The sequence below is a fragment of the Thunnus thynnus genome, chromosome 11 (assembly GCF_963924715.1).
Source record: "Thunnus thynnus chromosome 11, fThuThy2.1, whole genome shotgun sequence".
In the NCBI taxonomy this organism is placed as follows: Eukaryota; Metazoa; Chordata; class Actinopteri; order Scombriformes; family Scombridae; genus Thunnus; species Thunnus thynnus.
In genome coordinates this window covers 14,942,738-14,963,667 of record NC_089527.1, presented here as the reverse complement: position 1 = coordinate 14,963,667, position 20,930 = coordinate 14,942,738, and the positions used below count along the sequence as shown (strand labels likewise).

At 38.5% G+C, this 20,930-nt stretch overlaps 1 protein-coding gene across 2 annotated transcripts in view; it reads right to left on the bottom strand.

Moving 5' to 3' along the window:
• Nucleotides 1-323: 323 nt before the first annotated feature.
• Nucleotides 324-20,930, bottom strand: part of cps1 (carbamoyl-phosphate synthase 1, mitochondrial) — a 57,060-nt gene continuing 36,453 nt past the window's right edge. Inside the window, exons 30-38 of one of the 2 annotated variants that reach the window (XM_067603310.1) lie at nucleotides 19,897-20,004; nucleotides 18,690-18,779; nucleotides 18,163-18,333; nucleotides 10,112-10,186; nucleotides 9,913-10,011; nucleotides 5,663-5,722; nucleotides 4,665-4,777; nucleotides 2,720-2,849; nucleotides 324-2,334 (exon numbers count right to left, since the gene is read on the bottom strand). In XM_067603310.1, the coding sequence (XP_067459411.1) occupies nucleotides 2,221-2,334; nucleotides 2,720-2,849; nucleotides 4,665-4,777; nucleotides 5,663-5,722; nucleotides 9,913-10,011; nucleotides 10,112-10,186; nucleotides 18,163-18,333; nucleotides 18,690-18,779; nucleotides 19,897-20,004 (960 nt within the window). In that variant the 3' untranslated portion in view covers nucleotides 324-2,220. Of the gene's footprint in view, nucleotides 2,335-2,719; nucleotides 2,850-4,664; nucleotides 4,778-5,662; nucleotides 5,723-9,912; nucleotides 10,012-10,111; nucleotides 10,187-15,702; nucleotides 15,774-18,162; nucleotides 18,334-18,689; nucleotides 18,780-19,896; nucleotides 20,005-20,930 lie in introns of those variants that run through there. The other variant, XR_010930586.1, reaches the window with a different exon arrangement.

Here is a 20,930-nt window from a genome sequence, read left to right as displayed (position 1 = left end):
GATTTGGTCGGTTCACGGTTCAAATCATGTACAAAGTTAAAAATCAATTAATATCAATACCTGAAAGTATCCAAAAGTTGTTTCAAATGAGAGAAAGTTAACATGACTTGAGAGTAATTTGTGTGTTCAAAAAACAATTAGTGAGGACTAATGTAAAATATTGTATCACAGTCAGGGGGAGTTAATTAATGGAACAACTGTAGTGAGGAACTGAAAACATATAAAACAGTAAGTTTAAACAAACGTTTAAAAATAGCATATTTAACTATGAAATGGATGATCAGAAAGAAAGACTGGCATAGAAGGACAGGGTTCAGGATATGTAAGTTGTTATTGATTTTTATTGTTCTGTTTGTTTTGTCTTGACTGTTTTAGTTTTGTTTGTTTGTTTGTTTGTTTTTTTGTCTTGTTGTGATTGCTTTGTTTTTGTTGACTGAAGTTTCCTTTTGAGGTCAAACATATTGTGTGTTAAAAGGGTCGTCATTATAAGCTGTGGCTTCAGCCTACACCTTTTTTATAGACTTCAGAAAAAGAACAACTAAGTTGGATTATTGTGCTGTTTTGTGCTGCTCTATTTAATTATCTGTCTCTTTCTTTCAGTTGTTTATGTATGCATAAAAAAAAAAATTGTATATGCAGACTGGAAAATAAATTCTAAATTGTGAAATTCTGACTCAGTCTGTAACATACAGTATATACACACATAAATCCAAGTATAAACAGGTCAGTTGTCATAACTTCAAACTTTAAAGCTGGGGTTCAAGGCTGGAGCTCCAACTAAATAACAGTTAGCCTTCCTCTAAAATGCCTTTACCTTCATTACACTTAACTTAACAGTTGCTGTCATGGATATAGTACATGTTTACTATATAGTACATTTTCAACACCATTTTAAGTCTAAAAGATGTATGAATGAGATTAAATGCATATAAAAGGCATTTTGCCAAACCATTGGTATTAAAATGATATCAGGCAGAGCTGAGATGTTGAAACAAATCTTTGCGTCACATTCACAGAGTTCCACATATTGAAAAATAAAACAGAACATAAACAACTGATAATAAATAAAAGCCAAAAAAAAAAAAAAAAAAGACAAACAAAAAAACTGTAATATACTGTAATACACCAACAACATTGCCCTTAAAGATTTACAGTGTAAAGGCAGTGCTGTTATCCTCTCTGGTACTACTTTCAGATGAATCACTTTATGAATTGTAACCAAGGGCTTTATTAATGGTTAAGAAATCATCCATTAATGCTTTATTTATATATTTTATTTATAAGCCATTAATAAAAAAAAAAAAACATGTCAGTCCCCAAGCTGTGAAAAATCTCTGGTTGGTGTTCATCCTCATCCAGCATGACAGTTGTCTTTTTAGTTTGTCAGGAAGTTTTCTCTTAAAGACTGTTTGACTTCTGACCTTCACGGAAAGATCTATCTTTTTATCTCTTAATGTATATCTAACAATTTTAATTTAACATAATTTGTTCCTTGTACTCTTCTAATCTCCAACAGACCACTGCAGAATGAAACATGATGTCATCCATAGCAACAGGATAAACCCTGACATTTCTCTTAGCTTAGTAAAAGTTGTTCTCAGCAGTTTTGTGAATTGGTCTTAGGAGGAAGCTCTTGGCCAGGAACTTTTAGTGCCTTTTAAGAGGACTTGCAGTGGTAAAATAAGATCCTTTGTGAATATAGCTCCTGGACCACAGTCCTTTTTATAACGACATATTAACATTTACAACTGCAGACCCTACACAACGCTTAACAACACATTTTGTATTATGAAATGACACTATGATATGATATGATATACTGTTACACCAACTATAACCTGCTATGTAATTAAGAAATGGGATCCCATAAGAACCCTTTTTTAATTATTAACATTTATAACCAAGAGTCCTACTGAAGGAGGATAACCAACCAGATGTTTTTCACAACTGATCTATAAAGTATTAATAAATTCATGTATTAACCAGTCATGAAGCCATTAGTTACAACTTATAAACCCTTTAAAAATACTTTGTGTTTTGTGTTTTGGTCTAGGTAACTCCTGACAGACTGCAACTCTCCCCTAAAATAACTCAACATTTTCTTGACACCAGGGAATGGGAAAACAGATACAAGAAATTTATAGAAACTAAATTACATAAATTTGCTCCCACTTAACACCGCTGTTTTACAAAGGGACCCAAAGGGCAGGGAAGGAAACTCTAGCTCTGCTGACCAGTCCCTCTTTGTTGGCTTTCTTTCTGCCGGTAGTGGAAGAGGCTGGTAGTGTCAAGCTCACCCGCATAGCGAATTGCCTCTGCGAACAGCTTCACAACCTAATACACACAGAAAAACATTTTCAAGCACAAAAAATGAATTTTGAATGAATGACTTAATCTTAAGTATCAAGTAAAATAGTGCTTTATAGCTTTACCTCCAAAGTCACCATACATTATCCATACCAAACATCTTTAGGGACTAGGAACTAAAACATGCTGTAACATTAGACAAACCTCTCTTGACTCTGAGACTCTTATAAAACGGCTGAAATAATGCAAAATCTAAAATTTTCTAAAAAACAACTTATACCGAATAAATAAGTATACTGAATAAAACATATACTGAAAAATAACAAACTGAAGATGCAGTATATGTTACTGTAAGCTGAAGCCCATCAAGTAAGAGAGAAAAAAGGTAGACACAGGTGTGACATTTACTGACCTGGTAATTAGTGATGAGGGGAACACCGTGGTCGACAGCCATTCTGCGGATGAGGAAGTTATCCTTTAGGTGGCGTGTATTGTTATTGGGCAGGTTGACTACCAGGTCAATATGACCCTCGTTGATCAGTCTACAAAAACATGCAAAAAAACAAAACAAAAAACAAACAAAACGGTGTCAGAAATCACATAATCAAAACAATAATTTAAACCACTTCAAGTGGCATATGCAATATTCTTAATAATACATTTGAATCAAACAACTTCTTGTAGTGTGACAGAAATGTTAGTATTGCTGATCCCATTAAAAATCAACATCTAGCACTGCAGCTTTGTTTCTGCAGTCCATACAGTTGTGTCCCAATGGTTCTCACTGCCCCCCTTAAATAAAACTGTTGGCAGCAGGTTCCAGCAAATGAGCTTAGATAAGCTGACGGTACACTATCTGCTTGGCACAAAATGACAGAGAGCCAAAGTAAACCAGTGGATGTTAAAGAAGATTATCAAGCCAATGTGACCTAAATATTTTTCTAAACTTTGTAGACCAAACCAGATGGGTTAGGATGCCCGAACTGCTCTGTTTCTGCTGGATGCACAAGGAGGAAATCCGTCACTAATACATTTGCTGTATGAACTTGTTAAGTCAACAGTACTGTATGTAAGGGCTCTGCTGCTGTGAGCGTTCTCTGCCCCTCAGTGGTCAAAAATAAGCATTCCCATCAGTACAAGGAATTTGTTTTATCTGTCCATGTAATCACAATATGCACCATCTGTCTCTTTTTTTAGGTTACTAGGGTCGGTCATTACATTGTCATTTAATTTGTTTTAAAAATGCCATTTCTAGAAGAATTATAGTGTTCTAATGGTGTGTAAATCAAATACTTTATTATAAGTTACATTGCATATAGCATGCTTTCTGTCACAGGGAGTTGGCAAATTAATGTAAATACCTCTACTTACAGCATATTTTTCTCTCTCTCTCTTTATCACACACACACACACACACATAGAATAAAGCCCTGGTTTCTATATTGCGTTTTTCATTTGAAGGTCTTGAAGGACAGACAACAGTGACAACAAAGGTCATTTTTCTCTCTATAAAGAGTTGGCCTCTATGCCACCTCGCACAGCTGATGCCAGCCAGCCTTGTGTGTACGTGTGTTTGTGTTGTTTTTGGTCTAGGCCTATTAAAGTCCCTTTACATTCTATTCTTCAACAGTTCATTTCCAAACATATGGTCCAGATGGCTTTATTGTAGCATGATTATGACTTGTTTGTGGTATCATTACCTGAAAACTGCCGTCACAATCAGGGTGCACCAAACATTCTATGTTGCTAGAAACTTTGAAAGAGGTTTTACTTCTGACAACTGAACACGCACACGCAAAAGTGAGCAATAGCATAACATCTTTGTCAATAAGTCAGCATTACTTTCAGTGCTATCAGTTAACATGTATATTAATGTCGTCTTTGATTACCTAATGCTAAAAAATATTATTTGTAATTTTCCGTTAAAAAGACCAAGATGCCTCAGCAGCTTTTTTGATTTTCCTAAACTTTATTTGGCATTGCTCTGATTTTGCTCTGATATAAGACTTTCCTCATCCTCCCAAGTCAAGCCCTATTCTGGCTAATGCAATGACTGGACTTCAGAGTCTGCAGAATCTTCTTTGATCTTGTCAGCATATTACAACGATAATGAAGGGGCTATGCCCTCAGATCTTTAGGCAGTATCCTATGCTGATCAGATATCCTAATTTTGAATCTAATGAATCACAATTTATGTATTACTTAAGCATGGCCCCAGGAAACCATAAGTAAGTCTTAGGCTCATGGGTTTGGCTCAGTTTTACATTGGCTTGCTTTGTCTTCCATGATTCCATTAATGTGTAAAAAAAAAACAATTAAAACATCAATTCAGTGTTAAAAAAATAATACTCCCCAACCTCGTAATACTGGGCAAACTGATGTCTCCTCCCTTCCCAGTGGGCCAGGCTACTGGAGTGGCAGGCACATCATTGGCACAAAGCCAAGCTGAGGTGGCTTCAGTAGCATAGAGCTAGAGGACAGTAATAGGGCAAATATTATAGCAATTCTCTTATGCCCCTTGTATTATCAACACAGAATGCCATATACAATATTGATCAAACAGAGGGAAGTCTTTCTTTAAAAGGTATACTATGCAGGATTTTCAAAAAAACAAAAACAAAAAAACCCCCAATGTACTCAGACTCATACAAAAGTAATCTCTCTCTGTAAACCAGCCCTCTGCCTGTATTTTCTTAATATTTTGCAGTGTTCGGGACACTTCTGGTTGTCAGCCTTTGGTCTGGGGGTGTGTAGTACGCAGTCAATAACAGACCGCAGGGTGTGAGGTTAGGACTCCTAGTGTAGCGACCAGGTTACATTGCTGTCATTGTCTCCCTCATCTGCTCCTCTCTGCTCTCTGTCTCTGTGTCGTGGATGTATAAAGAGCTGCATATTTGTATGTCTGCTTGACCGAGGGCGGGGCTGAGCTACACACACAGAGCAGAGAGGCCACAGCGGACAGGATGAAGCTCTGCATTCACATGTGGCACCTTCCTGCAGGGTTTGTGCAGAGGTGAGGTTGTGTTAAATCGTGCTTTACAATGTAACCAGCGTGAAACAATCAGAAAATAACTCTTACTTACCAGTGCTGCTTGCACTCTTCATTCACTCTCTAGCTTGCTAAACCGCTGCTGCTCTCTCTCTCTCTCTGGGGAGGATTGGCCAACTTTGAATGCTGTGTATTTACAAACACCAACTGGCAAATCCTGCATAGTATACCTTTAATCTCTTAATGAGGGCAGAAACATAATAACCACTAAGCCACATCAGCCAGTGTTGAAAATCATAGAGGAAAATATGTCTGATCTTCGATGAGAAGTCTGGTCTGTAGTGTTTGGAACATAAAAGTACTCACCTTGAAGCCCTCCTCTTTCAGCTGGTAGGCTGTAGCCAGGAAATTGGGTCGGAATGAATGCTGGACATAAGAGACACAGACAGAAATTAAGAAACGAAATGACCTAACAACATTACAGTATAACTACAAGCGGAGTATTGATTTCACAGCAGTCGTAGGACACAAAGTCCGTTACTTACTGTTCATCATTGAAAGTGAAGTGTGTTTGCAGTTATAACAGAATAGGATAACTTTGAAGACTAAAAGAGATCTCACACTGCATTGCTATAACTGCAACAATGACTATAACTCCTGTGTAGCTCATAGACACATATTCAAGTGCTGAGACAATAGCCTCAGGAAATATTTGTGACCTTTCACTTTTTGTTAAGTTATAGTGGGTGTAACAGTATACTGGGCATCGTGTAGCTGAAAAATTAATATGAGCAAGAGTATGATTGGAAATAAGGCGCTGTGGAGCAGCTTCTTCAAAGTTGAACTGTATATGTTCTCTCTCAGGCTGCTGGAATGGTTTTGCAGTTTGTCTTTTGGTCACAATCAGCCAGTGGAAGAGTTCTCGGACAGTACATGTGTTAACCTGTGTCAACCAACAGTGAGAGTGTATAACAGCTCAGGCTGAGTAATTTTCAAGTTTCCCATGAACTCCAGCTGCACCTCTTTTTTTTCCTACTCAGGATCCAGTCCTTTCTGCTGAAACGTTTTAAACTCAAGTACAAGTCTCTATCAAACTAAAAAAAGTAAATAAAGGGCAAGAAGAAAAATGTGTCTTTGGCTGAGCTGTACCTGTCTAGTGCAGATCTGCACAGTACACCTCCTTTAGCATGTTTTCATTGACTGAATGCATTCATGCCTCTATCACTTTATCACCATGCATAGGCTAACTAAACTAAATGGCAGCATTTACCATGTTTGCTTTGGAACTTTGGGTTTAGGGCCAACTATAGTTTTGTTGCATGTTATAACCATCTAGTTTGGATTTTCACTGTTCATATTAAAAATGCCATTCTTACGTAGGTATTATTTTTCAATTTAGTTTTGTATGGGTAAAACAGTAAATATGCTAATCTAGGGTCAACCAGTTGACAGCACTAAGTTAAGAAAACAGGCACATTCTGTAGCGATTAGGAGTGTAACCGTATGTTTATTTATTCCGAACCGTCATGGTACGGACATTACGGTTCGATGCATGCAGTCACGTGAAAAATACGCTCCGTGACCCAAACCATTACTGTCAAAATATTTTAATACTCCACTTAGTCCGACATATGGAACAATTATTCTAGAGTGCGAGTTCCACCTGGAACATTTTGGCAGCACATCGCCTAGCTGTAGCATGCTCATGGGTGTATGCTCGTCGGCTTAGCCAAGGTAACCTGGTTACTCTGTAGTGTCGCTGTTGTCAGAATGACAAATGAGAGACCCATAACACTGACCAAGTGCAACTCTATTATTAAAATATGCTCTGTTATCGCTGTAGTGAGACAATACTGCGTCTACCCATCACTCCATTCAGAACAACAATAAAAGCATTTGATTTTTGACGTGGTAGACAGCACATCAGAAGAACCAGATCCAAGAGAGAAAAATGTATTTAGAAAGTATGAAAGTAAAAGCAGTGGTTTGGTCCCTCTGACTGATATACTATTATATATGACCTCATTAGATTATTAATATTGAAGCATCAGTGAGTAAGCAGCATTTTACTCTTGTAGCTGCTGGAGGTGGAGCTAATTTCAACTACTTTATATACAGTTAGACCATAAATTAGCATAATGCAAGAAAAAGAAAGGTTGTTTTCCTTTTCTACTGTAGCACAACTAAACTGTTTCAGTAATAGTTTTGGCCAATGAGCCATTGTTCATTTTTCAAAATAAAAGATTTATTATTTACTTGTCTTGTACCAGACTGTGAGCTAACTGTATTGTCTAATCCCTAGTTATGGACTTTAAAAAATAAATGTCTTAGATCCTATATGCAGTAATTTATTGGGGCTCCACTAGGAACATTAGAGCTCCATGTCTTCTTGGATACTACAGTAGCTTTGCACAGCTGTACTTCTGCCTTGCTTATTTGTGGCTAACTGAGTTGTCTGATTGGATGAGGAACATCTCCCATGGTCGCTCAGATTTTCAGTGAGGTTAATTCAAGGGCAGTCTTTTACTGAGCCACCTAATGACTTTGGAGGCCAACCTTGAAACTCCTTCAGCATTACAGTGCTGTGTGCCAGCAATGAAGGTTGCATTAATTCCACAAAATAGTTTACTTTCAATGATTTCAGGGTTTCATTTTATTTTCAGTTTTCCTTTTTATGATGATTTTTTTTCTATGACTGATTATTATTTTTTTAAGCATCAAGTCAGCAGCAGAGAGATGACAGGAAATGAGGGAAGGACATGCAGAAAAAGAATTTGTAATGGTCATATATGTCCCACAAACAACATAGTAAGGATGTAAGGTTATAGTAAAAAATATATTTTGTGATGCATTTATGTTGTTAGACATCAGCCTCAAATGACCCACTTAATTTTAAGCATACTGAAAGTGCTGAAAACTCCTTTGTGACTTTTTGCTGCTGATTTGCAACTGATTATGCTCAAACTGGGTGCCTTTTAGCTTAGTAAACAATATACTTACAAAAATAACTACTGTCTCACCCAAAGTATTGTGATAAGGTTTGATATTCTTACTCAGTCTTATGACATACATGTTACTGATGTGGTTTGCAATTTTGACACATAGCCACAGAAATTACTCAAAAAAGGTAGGGCTATTAAAAAGACAGAGGCAAAGAGTGAGAGAAACAATGACAGAGTTAGACTAGTTGGAGGGACTGCAACAACTAAAGGGACTGTAGCTGTGTCTCAAACTACTACATCACAGTATATTATTTTTGCTTTTAGTATGTAGAAAATTAAGGGCAAGACACACTGGCAACATATAACGTACATCAAAATCAGCATTGATTACTTTCTTTGTAAACCACTGTCTTATTTCCCAACACTGATGTAACTTTCTGAAAAAGCAGCAGTTTTTTCACATTCACTCCCTGTAGTAGCATGTTGAGGGTACTGTACTTTTACTACTTCTTATTACAGTGCCTCTTGGATATACCTACTTGCATGAGTGTTAACACGTTAGTCAAATTTGCACATTGTCAGCATAGTATTCATAACACACCCACATCAAGAACACTGAACCATGGCAACAGATAGTAGAAGGGAGTCCCTTGCACAAATACAACATTTCATACTGCCTGTGTAAAACTGTGAAACTTACAGCTCTCAAGCTTAAGGCCACAGTCTTTGTTACCAGACTGCCTAATAAGATGGCACAATCAAATGTTTTGATCCTCCTACCACAATCTTTCTCAAAAGTATTGGAGGTAAATGTTCACCAGTTTTGCTGCTGTGTTCTGGATCTGTCAGCCTAAATTGTTGCTGCTTGTCAGCCATGTAACAGTGAATCTGTGACCCCAGGCGCTTGCCTTGAAGTTGACCTGTTCCCCAAGAGCACCAATTACACAGCTAGTGTTGTGAATGTTTTGTTAAAGCTGCATTAGTCAAACTTGCAGTTTTGCAACCCAGGGTGGCAGCAATTACTAAACTCATGTAATATGGTGTCATTAAATAGTACAGAGCTAAAGCTTACTTTTTTCTGTGGCTGAGGACTGGAAAGAGTGGAAATGTTTTTGCAGCATTGATGATTCTAGACTTCTTTTGACAGAGCATTTTCTTGATGAGGATGAACTAGCTGCATCATTTGCTGTGAGATGATCCTCATCACTGTGGGTAATTTTAAAATGAGGACCATGTTTGTTTGGATAGTCATTTTATAAATTTTATGCTTCTGTTGTTTTTCTCATCCATCCTGCATAACAACGTCAGACTGACATTAAACTCGACTTTCAACTCAACAACTACAATTTAGGTTTCTTCCACTCATGCAAGATTTGTCATGAATTCTGCGGACTGAATGATTCGAAGCTATTTCAATCTCTCTCAATTGAAAGTCATTAATGGCACACAGCAGTCACATGAGAGTTGTTACAAGTCTCCTGAACCAAGGTGTGATTTGGCTTCAAACACATGAGTAGTGAGAAGTGCCAGGCTGGCATTGTATGTAGTTGATAGCCTGAAAGATTTAGACCACCTGTTCAGAAGGCACCTCACATTTGGTGTCTTGTGGGCAGGAGGCACCAAAAGGAAACACAAACAGGAGGCAAGTGGACCTCCAGATGGCTGTCGTCTTACCTGAATCCCAATCAGGATGCCCTTCTGTGGCAGCTTAAAGCCTGTGGAGAGCATAGCCTTCAGGAAGGCTGAATAAATGTTTGGTCCAAAACAAGCTACCTAAAATAAAACACATTATGGGATAAAAGAGAAATTACACTAGTTGAAACATAACAAGAATTAACAATAGAATTGGGCTGTATATTTCTGAGGTTCTTACTTCTCCAGTGGAGGCCATCTCACAGCGAAGCACAGGATCTGCATCCCTCAGCCGTGGCCATGAGAACATGGGTGCCTGGTGGAAGAAGGGTTTGTTTTATCTCTTTTGAAAAATCTCTGTGTTAAGCTGTAACCAGCAAGCACAGTCACAATGTCATACCAGAAAGATGGTTGACTATGAATCGCTGGCTATGGCATTTGTTCATTTGTCTCTTGTTGATTGACCATGAAAACTTACCTTTTCCCTACAACAGTAGAGGTATTCTAAATGAATGAAATACCACAAAGAATGTGGCAAACAATGGAGAATCATTTCTGACATAAATGGTAAGAATGATAGTGTGTTTCAAATGTGCTGAAATCATTTAAAGGATGTGATGACACTGTTGCCACCGAGAGATGTAACAAAACTTGATTTATCTTGAAAGTAACAGGTGACCTACACGTGCAGTATTTACATTTCCTTATGGACTGTGGGAAATAAATAGTAAATAATGTGTTAGTTTATTTATGAATAAACATTCATAGAAACTAAGAATGAAAATGTTTACATTGTTATTAATTATTTCATTTTGTCTCAAGCAAACCACTTTGTTTTTGCCTGAATGAAACTTTAAGAGGACATCAGAGAAGAGAGCGAGAGGGATTGTAATACATTAGAGACTTAAGCAGAATAACACTACAACTGCTGGCACAGACAGACTGGAAGGACAAATCTGAAAAGAAAGGAAGCTGTTCAGACTGCAGCCTACAACTCCCTCTAACAGTTTGTTTGACATGCTCTCTCCACGCAGGGTGAGTCAGAGGAGGAGAGGAAGAGGACTAAGAAAATGAAAGGAGATAGAGAAGAGTGGAGAGACAGAGAAGGAAGTGAGGAACACAAAACAAATGAAATAATGAGTGCAATGACAGAAGAAAAAAGGCAAAAAACGTCAGGAGGATGAAATGGGGGATAGAGAAAGAGACTGAAATGAAAGGAGAGAGAAAGGAAAAGATCACATTATAAATTAAAAGAGAGGATGGGGAGAGTAAGTGAAAATAAAAATACAGGAACAAGAGCAGAAGACAGTAGCTTCTAAATTTTGTAATATAAGCAAATTAAGAAAAATATGGTGCCATGTGGGAAGCCATTCTTATTTCTCCATTTAAAAGCAGACAACCCCTATTACCTTGAAAAGAGAGAGAGGTGGTAGTTAGGAGTGGAGTGGCGTTGTGTGGTTGGTGTGTATGCACTCTCTCTCTCTCACACACACACACACACACACACACACACACACACACACACACACACGTAGAGGCAAGGGCCACTAGGGGGATTCATCCTTGAAACAGGCTATCTAATCAGCTGAATGTAATGTTAGCATACTAATGTACTATTGTAAGAAGGGACGAAGAGAAGGGAATGCAATATCGCTTATCATGGCTTTGTTCAAAGTGTCAGAGAAAGACAGAAAGCTTTGCAGAGATAAAATGGCAGAATGTAACCGAGAGAGAAAATTAAAGGCACGCTATGCAGGATTTTCCCAAAAAAACAATGTATAGTGGTATATGTATGTATCTACCGAGACCCTGCCATCTGCCTGTATTTTCTTATTATTTTGCTGTGTTCAGTGTTTCTGGGAGTGAGCCTTTGGGCAGTGGGTGTATAGCCCACAGCCAATAACAGCATGCAGGGTGTGGGGTCGGGACTTGAAGCAGAGTGGCCAGGTTACATTATTGTCTCTGTCTCTTTTCTCTGCGTCATGGATGTATAAAGAGAACAGGTCTGTGTCTGTTTGACCAAGGGCGGGGCTGAGCTCCTCACTCTCACTCTCTCTCTCACACACACACACACACACACACACACACACACACACACACACACACACACACGTGTGCACAGAGCAGCCACAGTGGACAGAATGAAGTGTGCGTTTCGGCTGCGTTCACACCAAATCCACCTTCCCACAGGTTTGTGCAGAAGTGTGGGCGTGTTTATTTGTGCTTTTGAACATAGCCGCCGTGAAACAATCAGAAAATAATGTTTATCTGATTCACTGCTTTCTTCTCACTACCACCACTCCCTTTGTTCGTTCAATTTCTAGCTCACTCAACCACTGCTGCTCTCTCTCTCTCGCTCGTGCTCTTGGCTCACTGTGGTGTCGTTGAACCAGGGAGGAGTTGCCAACTTTGAATGTTGTGTTTACAAACAGCAACCAACAAATCCTGTACAGTATACCTTTAAATAGATGGTGAGGAGCACATACAGAGAGGGAGTAACAGTGGCAGGCAACTTTTAAATGGTGCAGTAAAAGAGACAAGAATCAACAATAAAATAAGTGGTGGAGAAAAGAATTTGTGAAAGGCAGAAAATGAGTGACACAAAGACATTAGCTTGTCATGTACAGTCGATTTGTACATAATCCACGAAGATGGGATCATTTTACACCATTGCATCATCCTGATTTTAAATGCTCTGAAAATGACAAACGGTACTCAATCCTTCATGAACAGAATTTTGACAAACTCAATTATAATAGTTTGTCCTCCAATTGCAGCGGTGTGTCTGTGACAGAAAATATGTGACAAAAACCGAGGCTCTGTAACCACAACATTCTACTAACACACACACAAACACTAACACCCCATCTCCATATCCCACACCGACCGCCCACTCCTAAGAGACAGTGGAATTGTGAAGCTCCACAACATGAACAATGTTATCTTGGGGCACCAGCTGAGCTCCAGTGGAGAAGGAAATGAATACAGACATTTCCACATAACATTGTTGCTCACATCCATTGCCTTGTTGGAGGCGGAAGTGGCACTTGTGTAAATGTCTTTATATTTGCAGTTAAATGGAAATTAACAGCTAAATTTGTACTTACAGATTTGAAAGACAATTTCCATATTCTTGTATTTTGTATTTAAAGCTGGAGTGCGGGACTTTTGTCTCCCCCCTCTGGCAGTGAGAGTAATTACAAAAACACCATTGACACATGCTTACGTCATAGGCTCCGACGTAGCCTACAAATAGTATATAAATAGTTTTGAGTGTCACAACCCCTGCAAAATGACTCATTATACTATCAGAATTTGCTCCATACGGTCTGATAACAGAGCCACACAATTTAATTATTTTATCCCCATTCAAGTTAGCAGAGGGCAAACTGGAAGTCTCTGGGTGCGCATTCAAACAGCCAGAGCAGGAATGTCCCACCCAACATGAGATTTAAAAACTCTGTATACAGTGAAATGCAGCAAGATTTATCTGGGGTTGATAGGCTTAATCAGCATTGTGTGAACTTGTTTGGCTTGAAGGGCTTGAATGTAATTGACGTTCATTTATATGTAAAAGTTCCACACTGCAGGTTTAAGTTATGAATTATGGATATTTTATTCTAAAAACAACTGAGAAAGGCTTAATTTCTGAAGTACACCTGCTTGCTGTCTGATCACAACTCACTTGGACTCTGTTTGCAAGAGAGCTTGATGGTTTTTTGGGTATTGCAGGGTGTTTGCAAGGGCTTTCATAGCTCATTATTAATGCATGGCTACATGATTACTATTAGGTCTCTAGGCTAGGCTCATGCTAGGTGGTTACTACTGTTTTAAGGGTGGATGCCAGAGCGTAAACAACCAGTGTGTAGGATGTTAAGCTTGGTTGTTAGGTAGTTGCTGACAAACAATTGTCATATTGTGACATTGTTAAGTTGTTAAGGTCTTACGAGTAGTTGCTAGGGCAGTTGGCAGCAGTGGCATAGCATTACTTGGTGAGTGTTAGGGTGCTCAATGTTGTTGCTAGGGTAGTTGTTATTGTAATTCTGGATAGAGTAGTTCTGATTCTAGCATTAGTGCTAGCAATGATAACGGCAGTATTGTTAGTGACAGTAGCATTTTCATTTCTTTATTTTTGAATAATAAAAAAATTAAAAATTGATGTTCAGAAAGCCACATTAAAAGCTAGTGTTTTAAAGTTGAATAGAAATGTATCAACCATATTGGTCATAAATTACATTGAGTCAATCATTAATTACCAGATGTTACTATACCTACATATTTTGTTCACATAACACTTGGGTGGTATTGACATGGTCTCCTTTAAAGCATTTACAGAAATTTAAGTCCAGTGTGATATTTCTCCTATACTGTATGTACATATTTTTGAGTCACACAGCTCACAAAAATGTATCTCAGATGTAACTGTAATGTCCTGCATGCCATAGTCAAAGAGACACAACATCCAATAGTTGAAAGTTATTTTTCCCCAGCCAATAAGTGCACTAAGGACCAAACCACCAAATCCCCTTCTTCCCCCTCAAATGTTGTTTTCATGCTCTTCCTCTTCTCTGTGTCATAAATACAATGGTGTTATTGTTCCTGTGAGTTTGTATATACAGACAGAAATTACACAATGGGGACTTGTTAGTGAAAAGAAAACAACATGGCCTCAAACGAGGGACTGTCAGAGAGAGAAAAGAGATAGCAAGAGCAACAGAGTGAGGTTGAGAGGGAATGAGACAGATAAATGAAGATGATCTCTCTGGATGGCAATGACTTATTCCTTGTGATGATACAGTGAGGACAGCGAAGGCTGAGAGGAGAGATGGCACATTTTGATGGCACACACTTCAGGCTACTAAGCCTGTGTAAATTGTTTCACACATCATTGTGTGTTTACAGTGGGGACTTGATGTTGAGACAGCAATAATGTGTTTAACAAGAGGAAAGAAATTAGCACTCCTTTGTTAGACAATTATCATGTATTTCTGCAGGTTTTGCAGCAAGGCCAATGTCAGTCGGGGGGTGTGAAGTCTGTATCATAGACTCCAAGTAAACTCTGGAAGTCTTTTAAGCCTGGAAACTGGAGTATTCAGAACTCTGATTAATATTCTTCTCCACTGTGCAGACTAGAAATTGAAAACTTTAGGTGGCGGGGAAGAGTGGGGGATTATACCTGCGTGATTGGCTCCAAACTACAGCCATTGTTACAGCAGCTCGGTTGTAATTAGAGGGAGAAATTACTTTGGAAAAAATAGCTTTGGAACAGCTGGCGAAACGTAAACTCTCTCATATCCAATCTAAGAAATAAGCCTCCCAGCCGGTATAAGAAAGCACCTACTACTACCCCCCAACCCCCACGCTTAGGTAGAGGGATGAAGCAGTAATTGCTGTCTTTGTTATGTGATCCAATGGAAGCTGTACTTTCAGAACTTGCAGTACCTATTAAGATATCATACATGCAGGGCTCTTTACATAGGAACTAATTTTCAAACCATCCACCATACATCAGGCTGTAAGAAGTTCAGAAGAATGGTAATTAGGACTTGTAAGGAAAGTTAAAAGTTGCTTTTGTACAACAAGTAGCTATTCTCTTTTAACTCACTCAGGGTTTCCGCCAGAAAAGTTGTTAGGCCCAGCGGCCAAGAAACTTGACTGCCGGGCCAAGACACTTGGCCTGGCAGCCAAGCGGCTAAATCTTGTAGTTCTGCAAAGTTGAAGAATTGCATAGTCCTCTATGAGTTGAGAACATTTTACCATTTAATAGGCAAATAAAAACCCTTGAAAACACATAAGGCCTGGGGCTGGTAGCCAAGTGGTTACAGCGCATACCTTATAACCGCAACACCCCTGGTTCAACTGCAGCTTAGGACCTTTGGTTCATGTCATCCCCCTTTCTCAATCTAATAAAGGGCAAAATGTCAAAAGAAAAATCTTTTTTAAAAATAATCCACATTTGGGCCTCATGCAAGAACCACTCGTACAAACAGATTAGTTCTTTAGTGGCACATGCATGTGATTTAAGAGAACTTGCGGCATTCAGCAATTTTCTTATAATTTTCTCATACAGAAACCTCTCATTTGAAATAACTAAAATTGTTCTAGTTTCGGCAAAAAATAGTGTGTTCATGTAAGACCCCATCACTCACAGTAAGAAGCTGATTGAGACAATATTTTTTCAGGGTCTTTACGAATCATAATTCCAGCATATGAATGAATGGGGAGTTTAAATATCACAAAGTCAACTAAAAAAAAATGTTTATAACAATAGTACACCTAGTCATGACCAGGTGGTATAAAGTTGAAATGTGTAATTTAAAATACATATGTTCAGCTGAATCTTACTTGGAACACTCATACGAACAAGGCCCGCAGAAAAAAAGGGAGAGATTTAGGATAAGAACACAAGAATGTTCTTGCATGAGGCCCAGTTGAATATTATTAAAAATGCTCTTTGTCATCATAAGATGTTTTTCTTGGAAGGTTAGAAGTTTAATATGCTTGACCCGTAAACGCAACCCATAAACAGCGCCCTTTACAATTAAGTTTTACTTATCACATTCAAAACGTGCAACAGCAACAGGCAACAGGCTACAGGCTAGGCAGCATAGGGAAACGCTTGAGGCAAGGATTTTCCAATTCATTACCTTAGACCCTATTTGTTCACTGTGTTGGTGGGGCAACTTTTTAGTGCAGTTCTCCCCATAGAGGTAGTCAGTCTTCATTTTCTTGACAGAGTGTTTAGGTTCAAGATCCATAGACTTGAAGGCCACAAAAAAAATTTAATTTTCCAGTTGCTTGGAACATATAAATTACAGGTATTTTTACACATACAGTATAATTATAATTTTCACACTTGGGCCAAAGGTTTTTCTAGGCTAGAGTTCGGAATCACTATGTTTGGTGAAGTGCAAAAGCTTCAGTAAAATATGAGTGCTGTCCAAAGAAGCAGTATTACAGTAGTACTGTAATGTGGTAGTTGAACTTGTCATACACCACCTTTACTTATAATATGAACACAATGCCTATCAGTATAGATAAAGAGACTGGTGTAAACAAATCTTTAACAGCGTCAGAAAACTTTAATAATTTATATTTAGTTTTGGTTTAAATGTTACTATTTATATTTTTAAAAATGGGCTAAATTAGCTCCATGTACAGGGGGTGGAGTAGTTTTTTGCCCTGAAGAGAGCAACACTTACCAGGGTTCAGGGCAACATTCACTGACCAGGGGGTGATATGAGCTGAGCAAAGGAGCCTTTGGTGAGTACTTGGCTCACTACACAGGCACAGGGGCTGAACACATGGTCCCCTGGGACTTTCAAATGGGTGCTTGATGACCATTGGTAACTTTGGCTGACCAGAAGGGCACTTGGTCCACCCAGAGTGGCATTTAAGGAGCCTTTGGGCTGACAATATAAGCACTTGGGTGGCCACTGGTCTGCTCACAGGGGCACTTGGGCTGCTAAACTGTCTGTCTGGTGTTACTATAGAGCAACGATGAAGTGTCCCAATAGGGCACACACATGGTACATTTTGTTTACATAAAACCTGACCTGAACCTGCAGTATGCATGTGGTAATAGGCCCAACCTCAAGTCAAATAAATGTTATATATGTATGTATAGCCTCATATCACAAATCAAACATTTTGCCTCAGGGGGCTTTACAATCTGTACAGCATTACAACATCCTCTATACTTAGACCCTCTCAGCCTGAGTTATTTCAATACCCTCAGATTGCATTGGGTTAGGTCTATAGTTCAGCCACTTAAGTTTTCATTTGGATCATACTGTATATTGTCCCTTTAATGTCAGTTCTCATTTGGCCACCTTGTGAACTCATTTCGGCTTCTTGCTTGCTATTCTGTGACAGTTTGTCGTCAGCCATTTGAATCCCGGTCAGGTCACATAATCAGTTATCTTTCAGCTCTGTCTGACATTGTGCTGATTCACCTTTTGATAATTCAATTGAGTGATTACGCAGAAGGCTCTTTCTAGAATCACAACCACTTATATTATACAGTATTGTCTAACATGTAGTTGTAAGCATAAGACATAAGAATTGAGGCCCAGACAGTAGTTTGGCAAGACATTAGACACAGCAGGATTATCATAGGAAAAGAACAGGTAGTTGTCACTTACTTTTAACCCTTGCTATCACCTTATTATACATTCATTTATCCATACATACATCCATTCACTCTGCACACTTTAAAAACTTGACTTAAGATTAAAGAAAGCCAGTTAAACAGTTTGAGCTATAAACAGTTATTCCAGTTTCCAATCTCACCTTGATGCCCACGTAGTCTATAGGAATGATGGGTTTCTCCAACGAGGGCAGGCTGGCCTCATCCAGAGGCTCTCCCACCATCACTTTGGTTGCCACATTGATAAAGTCCACACCGATTGTTTTTGATACAAAAGGGAAGGAGCGTGAAGCCCGCAGATTACACTCTATCACCTGAAAGGGTGCATAATGCAAATAACATAATTTCAAAAAAGTAAAAAGACACCCATTCTTGCAGATGAATGTACACATTAACTAAAGCTAATCAAAAACATAAACACACTCAATGCAGATATGTACATTGCCAATGCACAAACATACTGTACACATGGAGTTTATACACACATATTTCCTGGTGTGTTGTAGCTGGGAAATCAAAATTGAAGGCAATATTGATCATAAAATCCATCCAGCTTTGCAAATTATTCCGAACACATGGTGATTTCAATTCATGAGTGAATTGCATTGCAGCAATCAAGTGTGAAAATGTCAATCTATCATTTAGTCATACTCTGGTAAATATTACCTACCATGACATCATTGCCTTTAACCAGAAATTGAGTGTTAAAGGGCCCGGAAATCTCAAATGCTTGCGCTATTTTCCGGGTGGCAATCTTAACCTGAGGGCAATGGAAAAAGAGAATATATACAATACATATACAATATATATGAGGCTGTCTGTAAACTGTTTCATAACATAATATCTTTGTACACACGTATGGAGACTTTTTTTTTTTTGCATAATGTAAAGTCAAACTGAAAATCACATTTAGTCATCCCATTTTGCAGTCAAAAATAATGCCAACATGATTTTTTTAATGTATTGTTAATAGTTATTTACTATTAAATGGAAGAAAAATGGTCTTTAGGGAACTATCAAATATAAATGCTCACTTTCTTCTCAGCTGGCTGGGAGGGCTTGTCTGTGTTTGATTGACAGCAGCTGACTAAGTGCTAGTGTTACACTGTCAGGAACAAAAGCCCACAAGTCAGGGGCAAAGACTGAGTTGTTAGAGGTGGTATTGAAGAGTAATGACCATACCAGTATCTAAACGGACCAAAGTGACCTTTTCAGGTACATTTACCTGCTGTTTAATGTAATGGAGCTCAGCAGCTAATTAGCCACCTAACCTGAAAACTGACATTAGCAAGGCACTTTTCCCTGATGAATATTTGTTTGGTGGCTCATCAACAAGCCAAGGTGCAGGATAGGACATGTGTTCATGTTAGTGAGTTAGATAAGAAGGAGACTTTAGCAGGAAATCTTAGTCTGGAAATCTTAATGGAAATCTGGAAATCTTAATCTTTGTCTGTTATGTAGCAGGCTGCTGATGTTACTGTTGTATGCAAAGATTTGATTGGCATTTGCAGGTCGCCATCTACAAAAATGGAGAACTAACAAAATTCTGTCGAATTAATTCAAAAATAGGGGGTGTCATCATGAAATCAAAAAATGAAAATATATAAATTATACATTTCTCCCTTTTGGTTTCTGATTTTCTTCTCAAAGGAGAACACAGCTCAAGTGATTTACAGAGCAGATATGTCAGCAGTAGCGGGAAAAAAACATGCTATTTAATTTCAGTTGGACTTAAAATGCACACAGTATTTGAGTTAAAGTGCTTGTGGAATATCAATTGGGTCATTAAAAAATGATAGTTAAATTGATATAGTTTGAGTCACTACGTGAACATTGAGAGTGACCAAAGATGAGTTTCTGTGTGGAACATAACTGACCTTTTCTAGCGAACCCTGGCTAATGGTCTGGGTTGGCAGCATTAGGGTGGCATCTCCTGAGTGTACCCCAGCATCCTCCACATGCTCTGTTATTGCATGGACCAGAACCTGGACAGACACCCAGTGATTACGTCATACATACAGTATTTACATGCAGATCATAGCTCTAATATGCAACAAGAGTTACTACTTAAGACAACTCAGCCTTAACAGCCTTGGTCTGTTCCCTGATGAGAATTTTTCAGATGGAGGCAGACTTGATGTATTTATACCTACAGTATATCACAGTGGAAAATAATATACAAAAATGGAGCGTCAACATATGGTGATCCAGTTCAAAAACAGTTTATGCTTCACTATGCATTTGGAGGAAATGAATTAACTGAGTCAGGTCAATAATCATTGAAAATCTGTCTGGAAAAAGAGCCTGTATTTGGTGAAGAAACAATGTGAGGAACAATGCACGTGGATATGCAGTGTCAAAAGAATAACTTCCAACTTTTCACCCACAGAAAAGGTGATTTGTATCACCAAGCTCCTGCATGTGTGAGTGTGTGTCTGAAAATGAGCTGCCGTGTCATTAGCTCATTTAAACTGCTTCTAACCACAGCATTCATTAGCACTCTTCAGATAGAGCTTGTAATTAATACGTATTATCTCTGACTTTTCCACTCTCCCACACATATAATCACTCACTCACACATACACGCACACAGCCTGACCACGAATAATGAGGCCTGCTTGGTATTCAATTAATGGACAGCTTGTTAATGTGATACTGAAGATAAGGTGGGGCTGTATTCAGGGAAATCAGAAAGAGAAAATCTACCATACAACTGGATAACCCACGTTCAAACTGACACCCTTGAAATGACTCCCACAGCCTAACCAATAAAAAGACAGACAGGGCATTCAGGACAAGTACCTCAGCAACTTACAGTGCTAAACAATTATACACTCATATAAGTTTTCAAAAGTTAAACCAGCTACTAATAAGTGGTTGTAAAAGTGAAACTCCAACAAACAGGCATTAT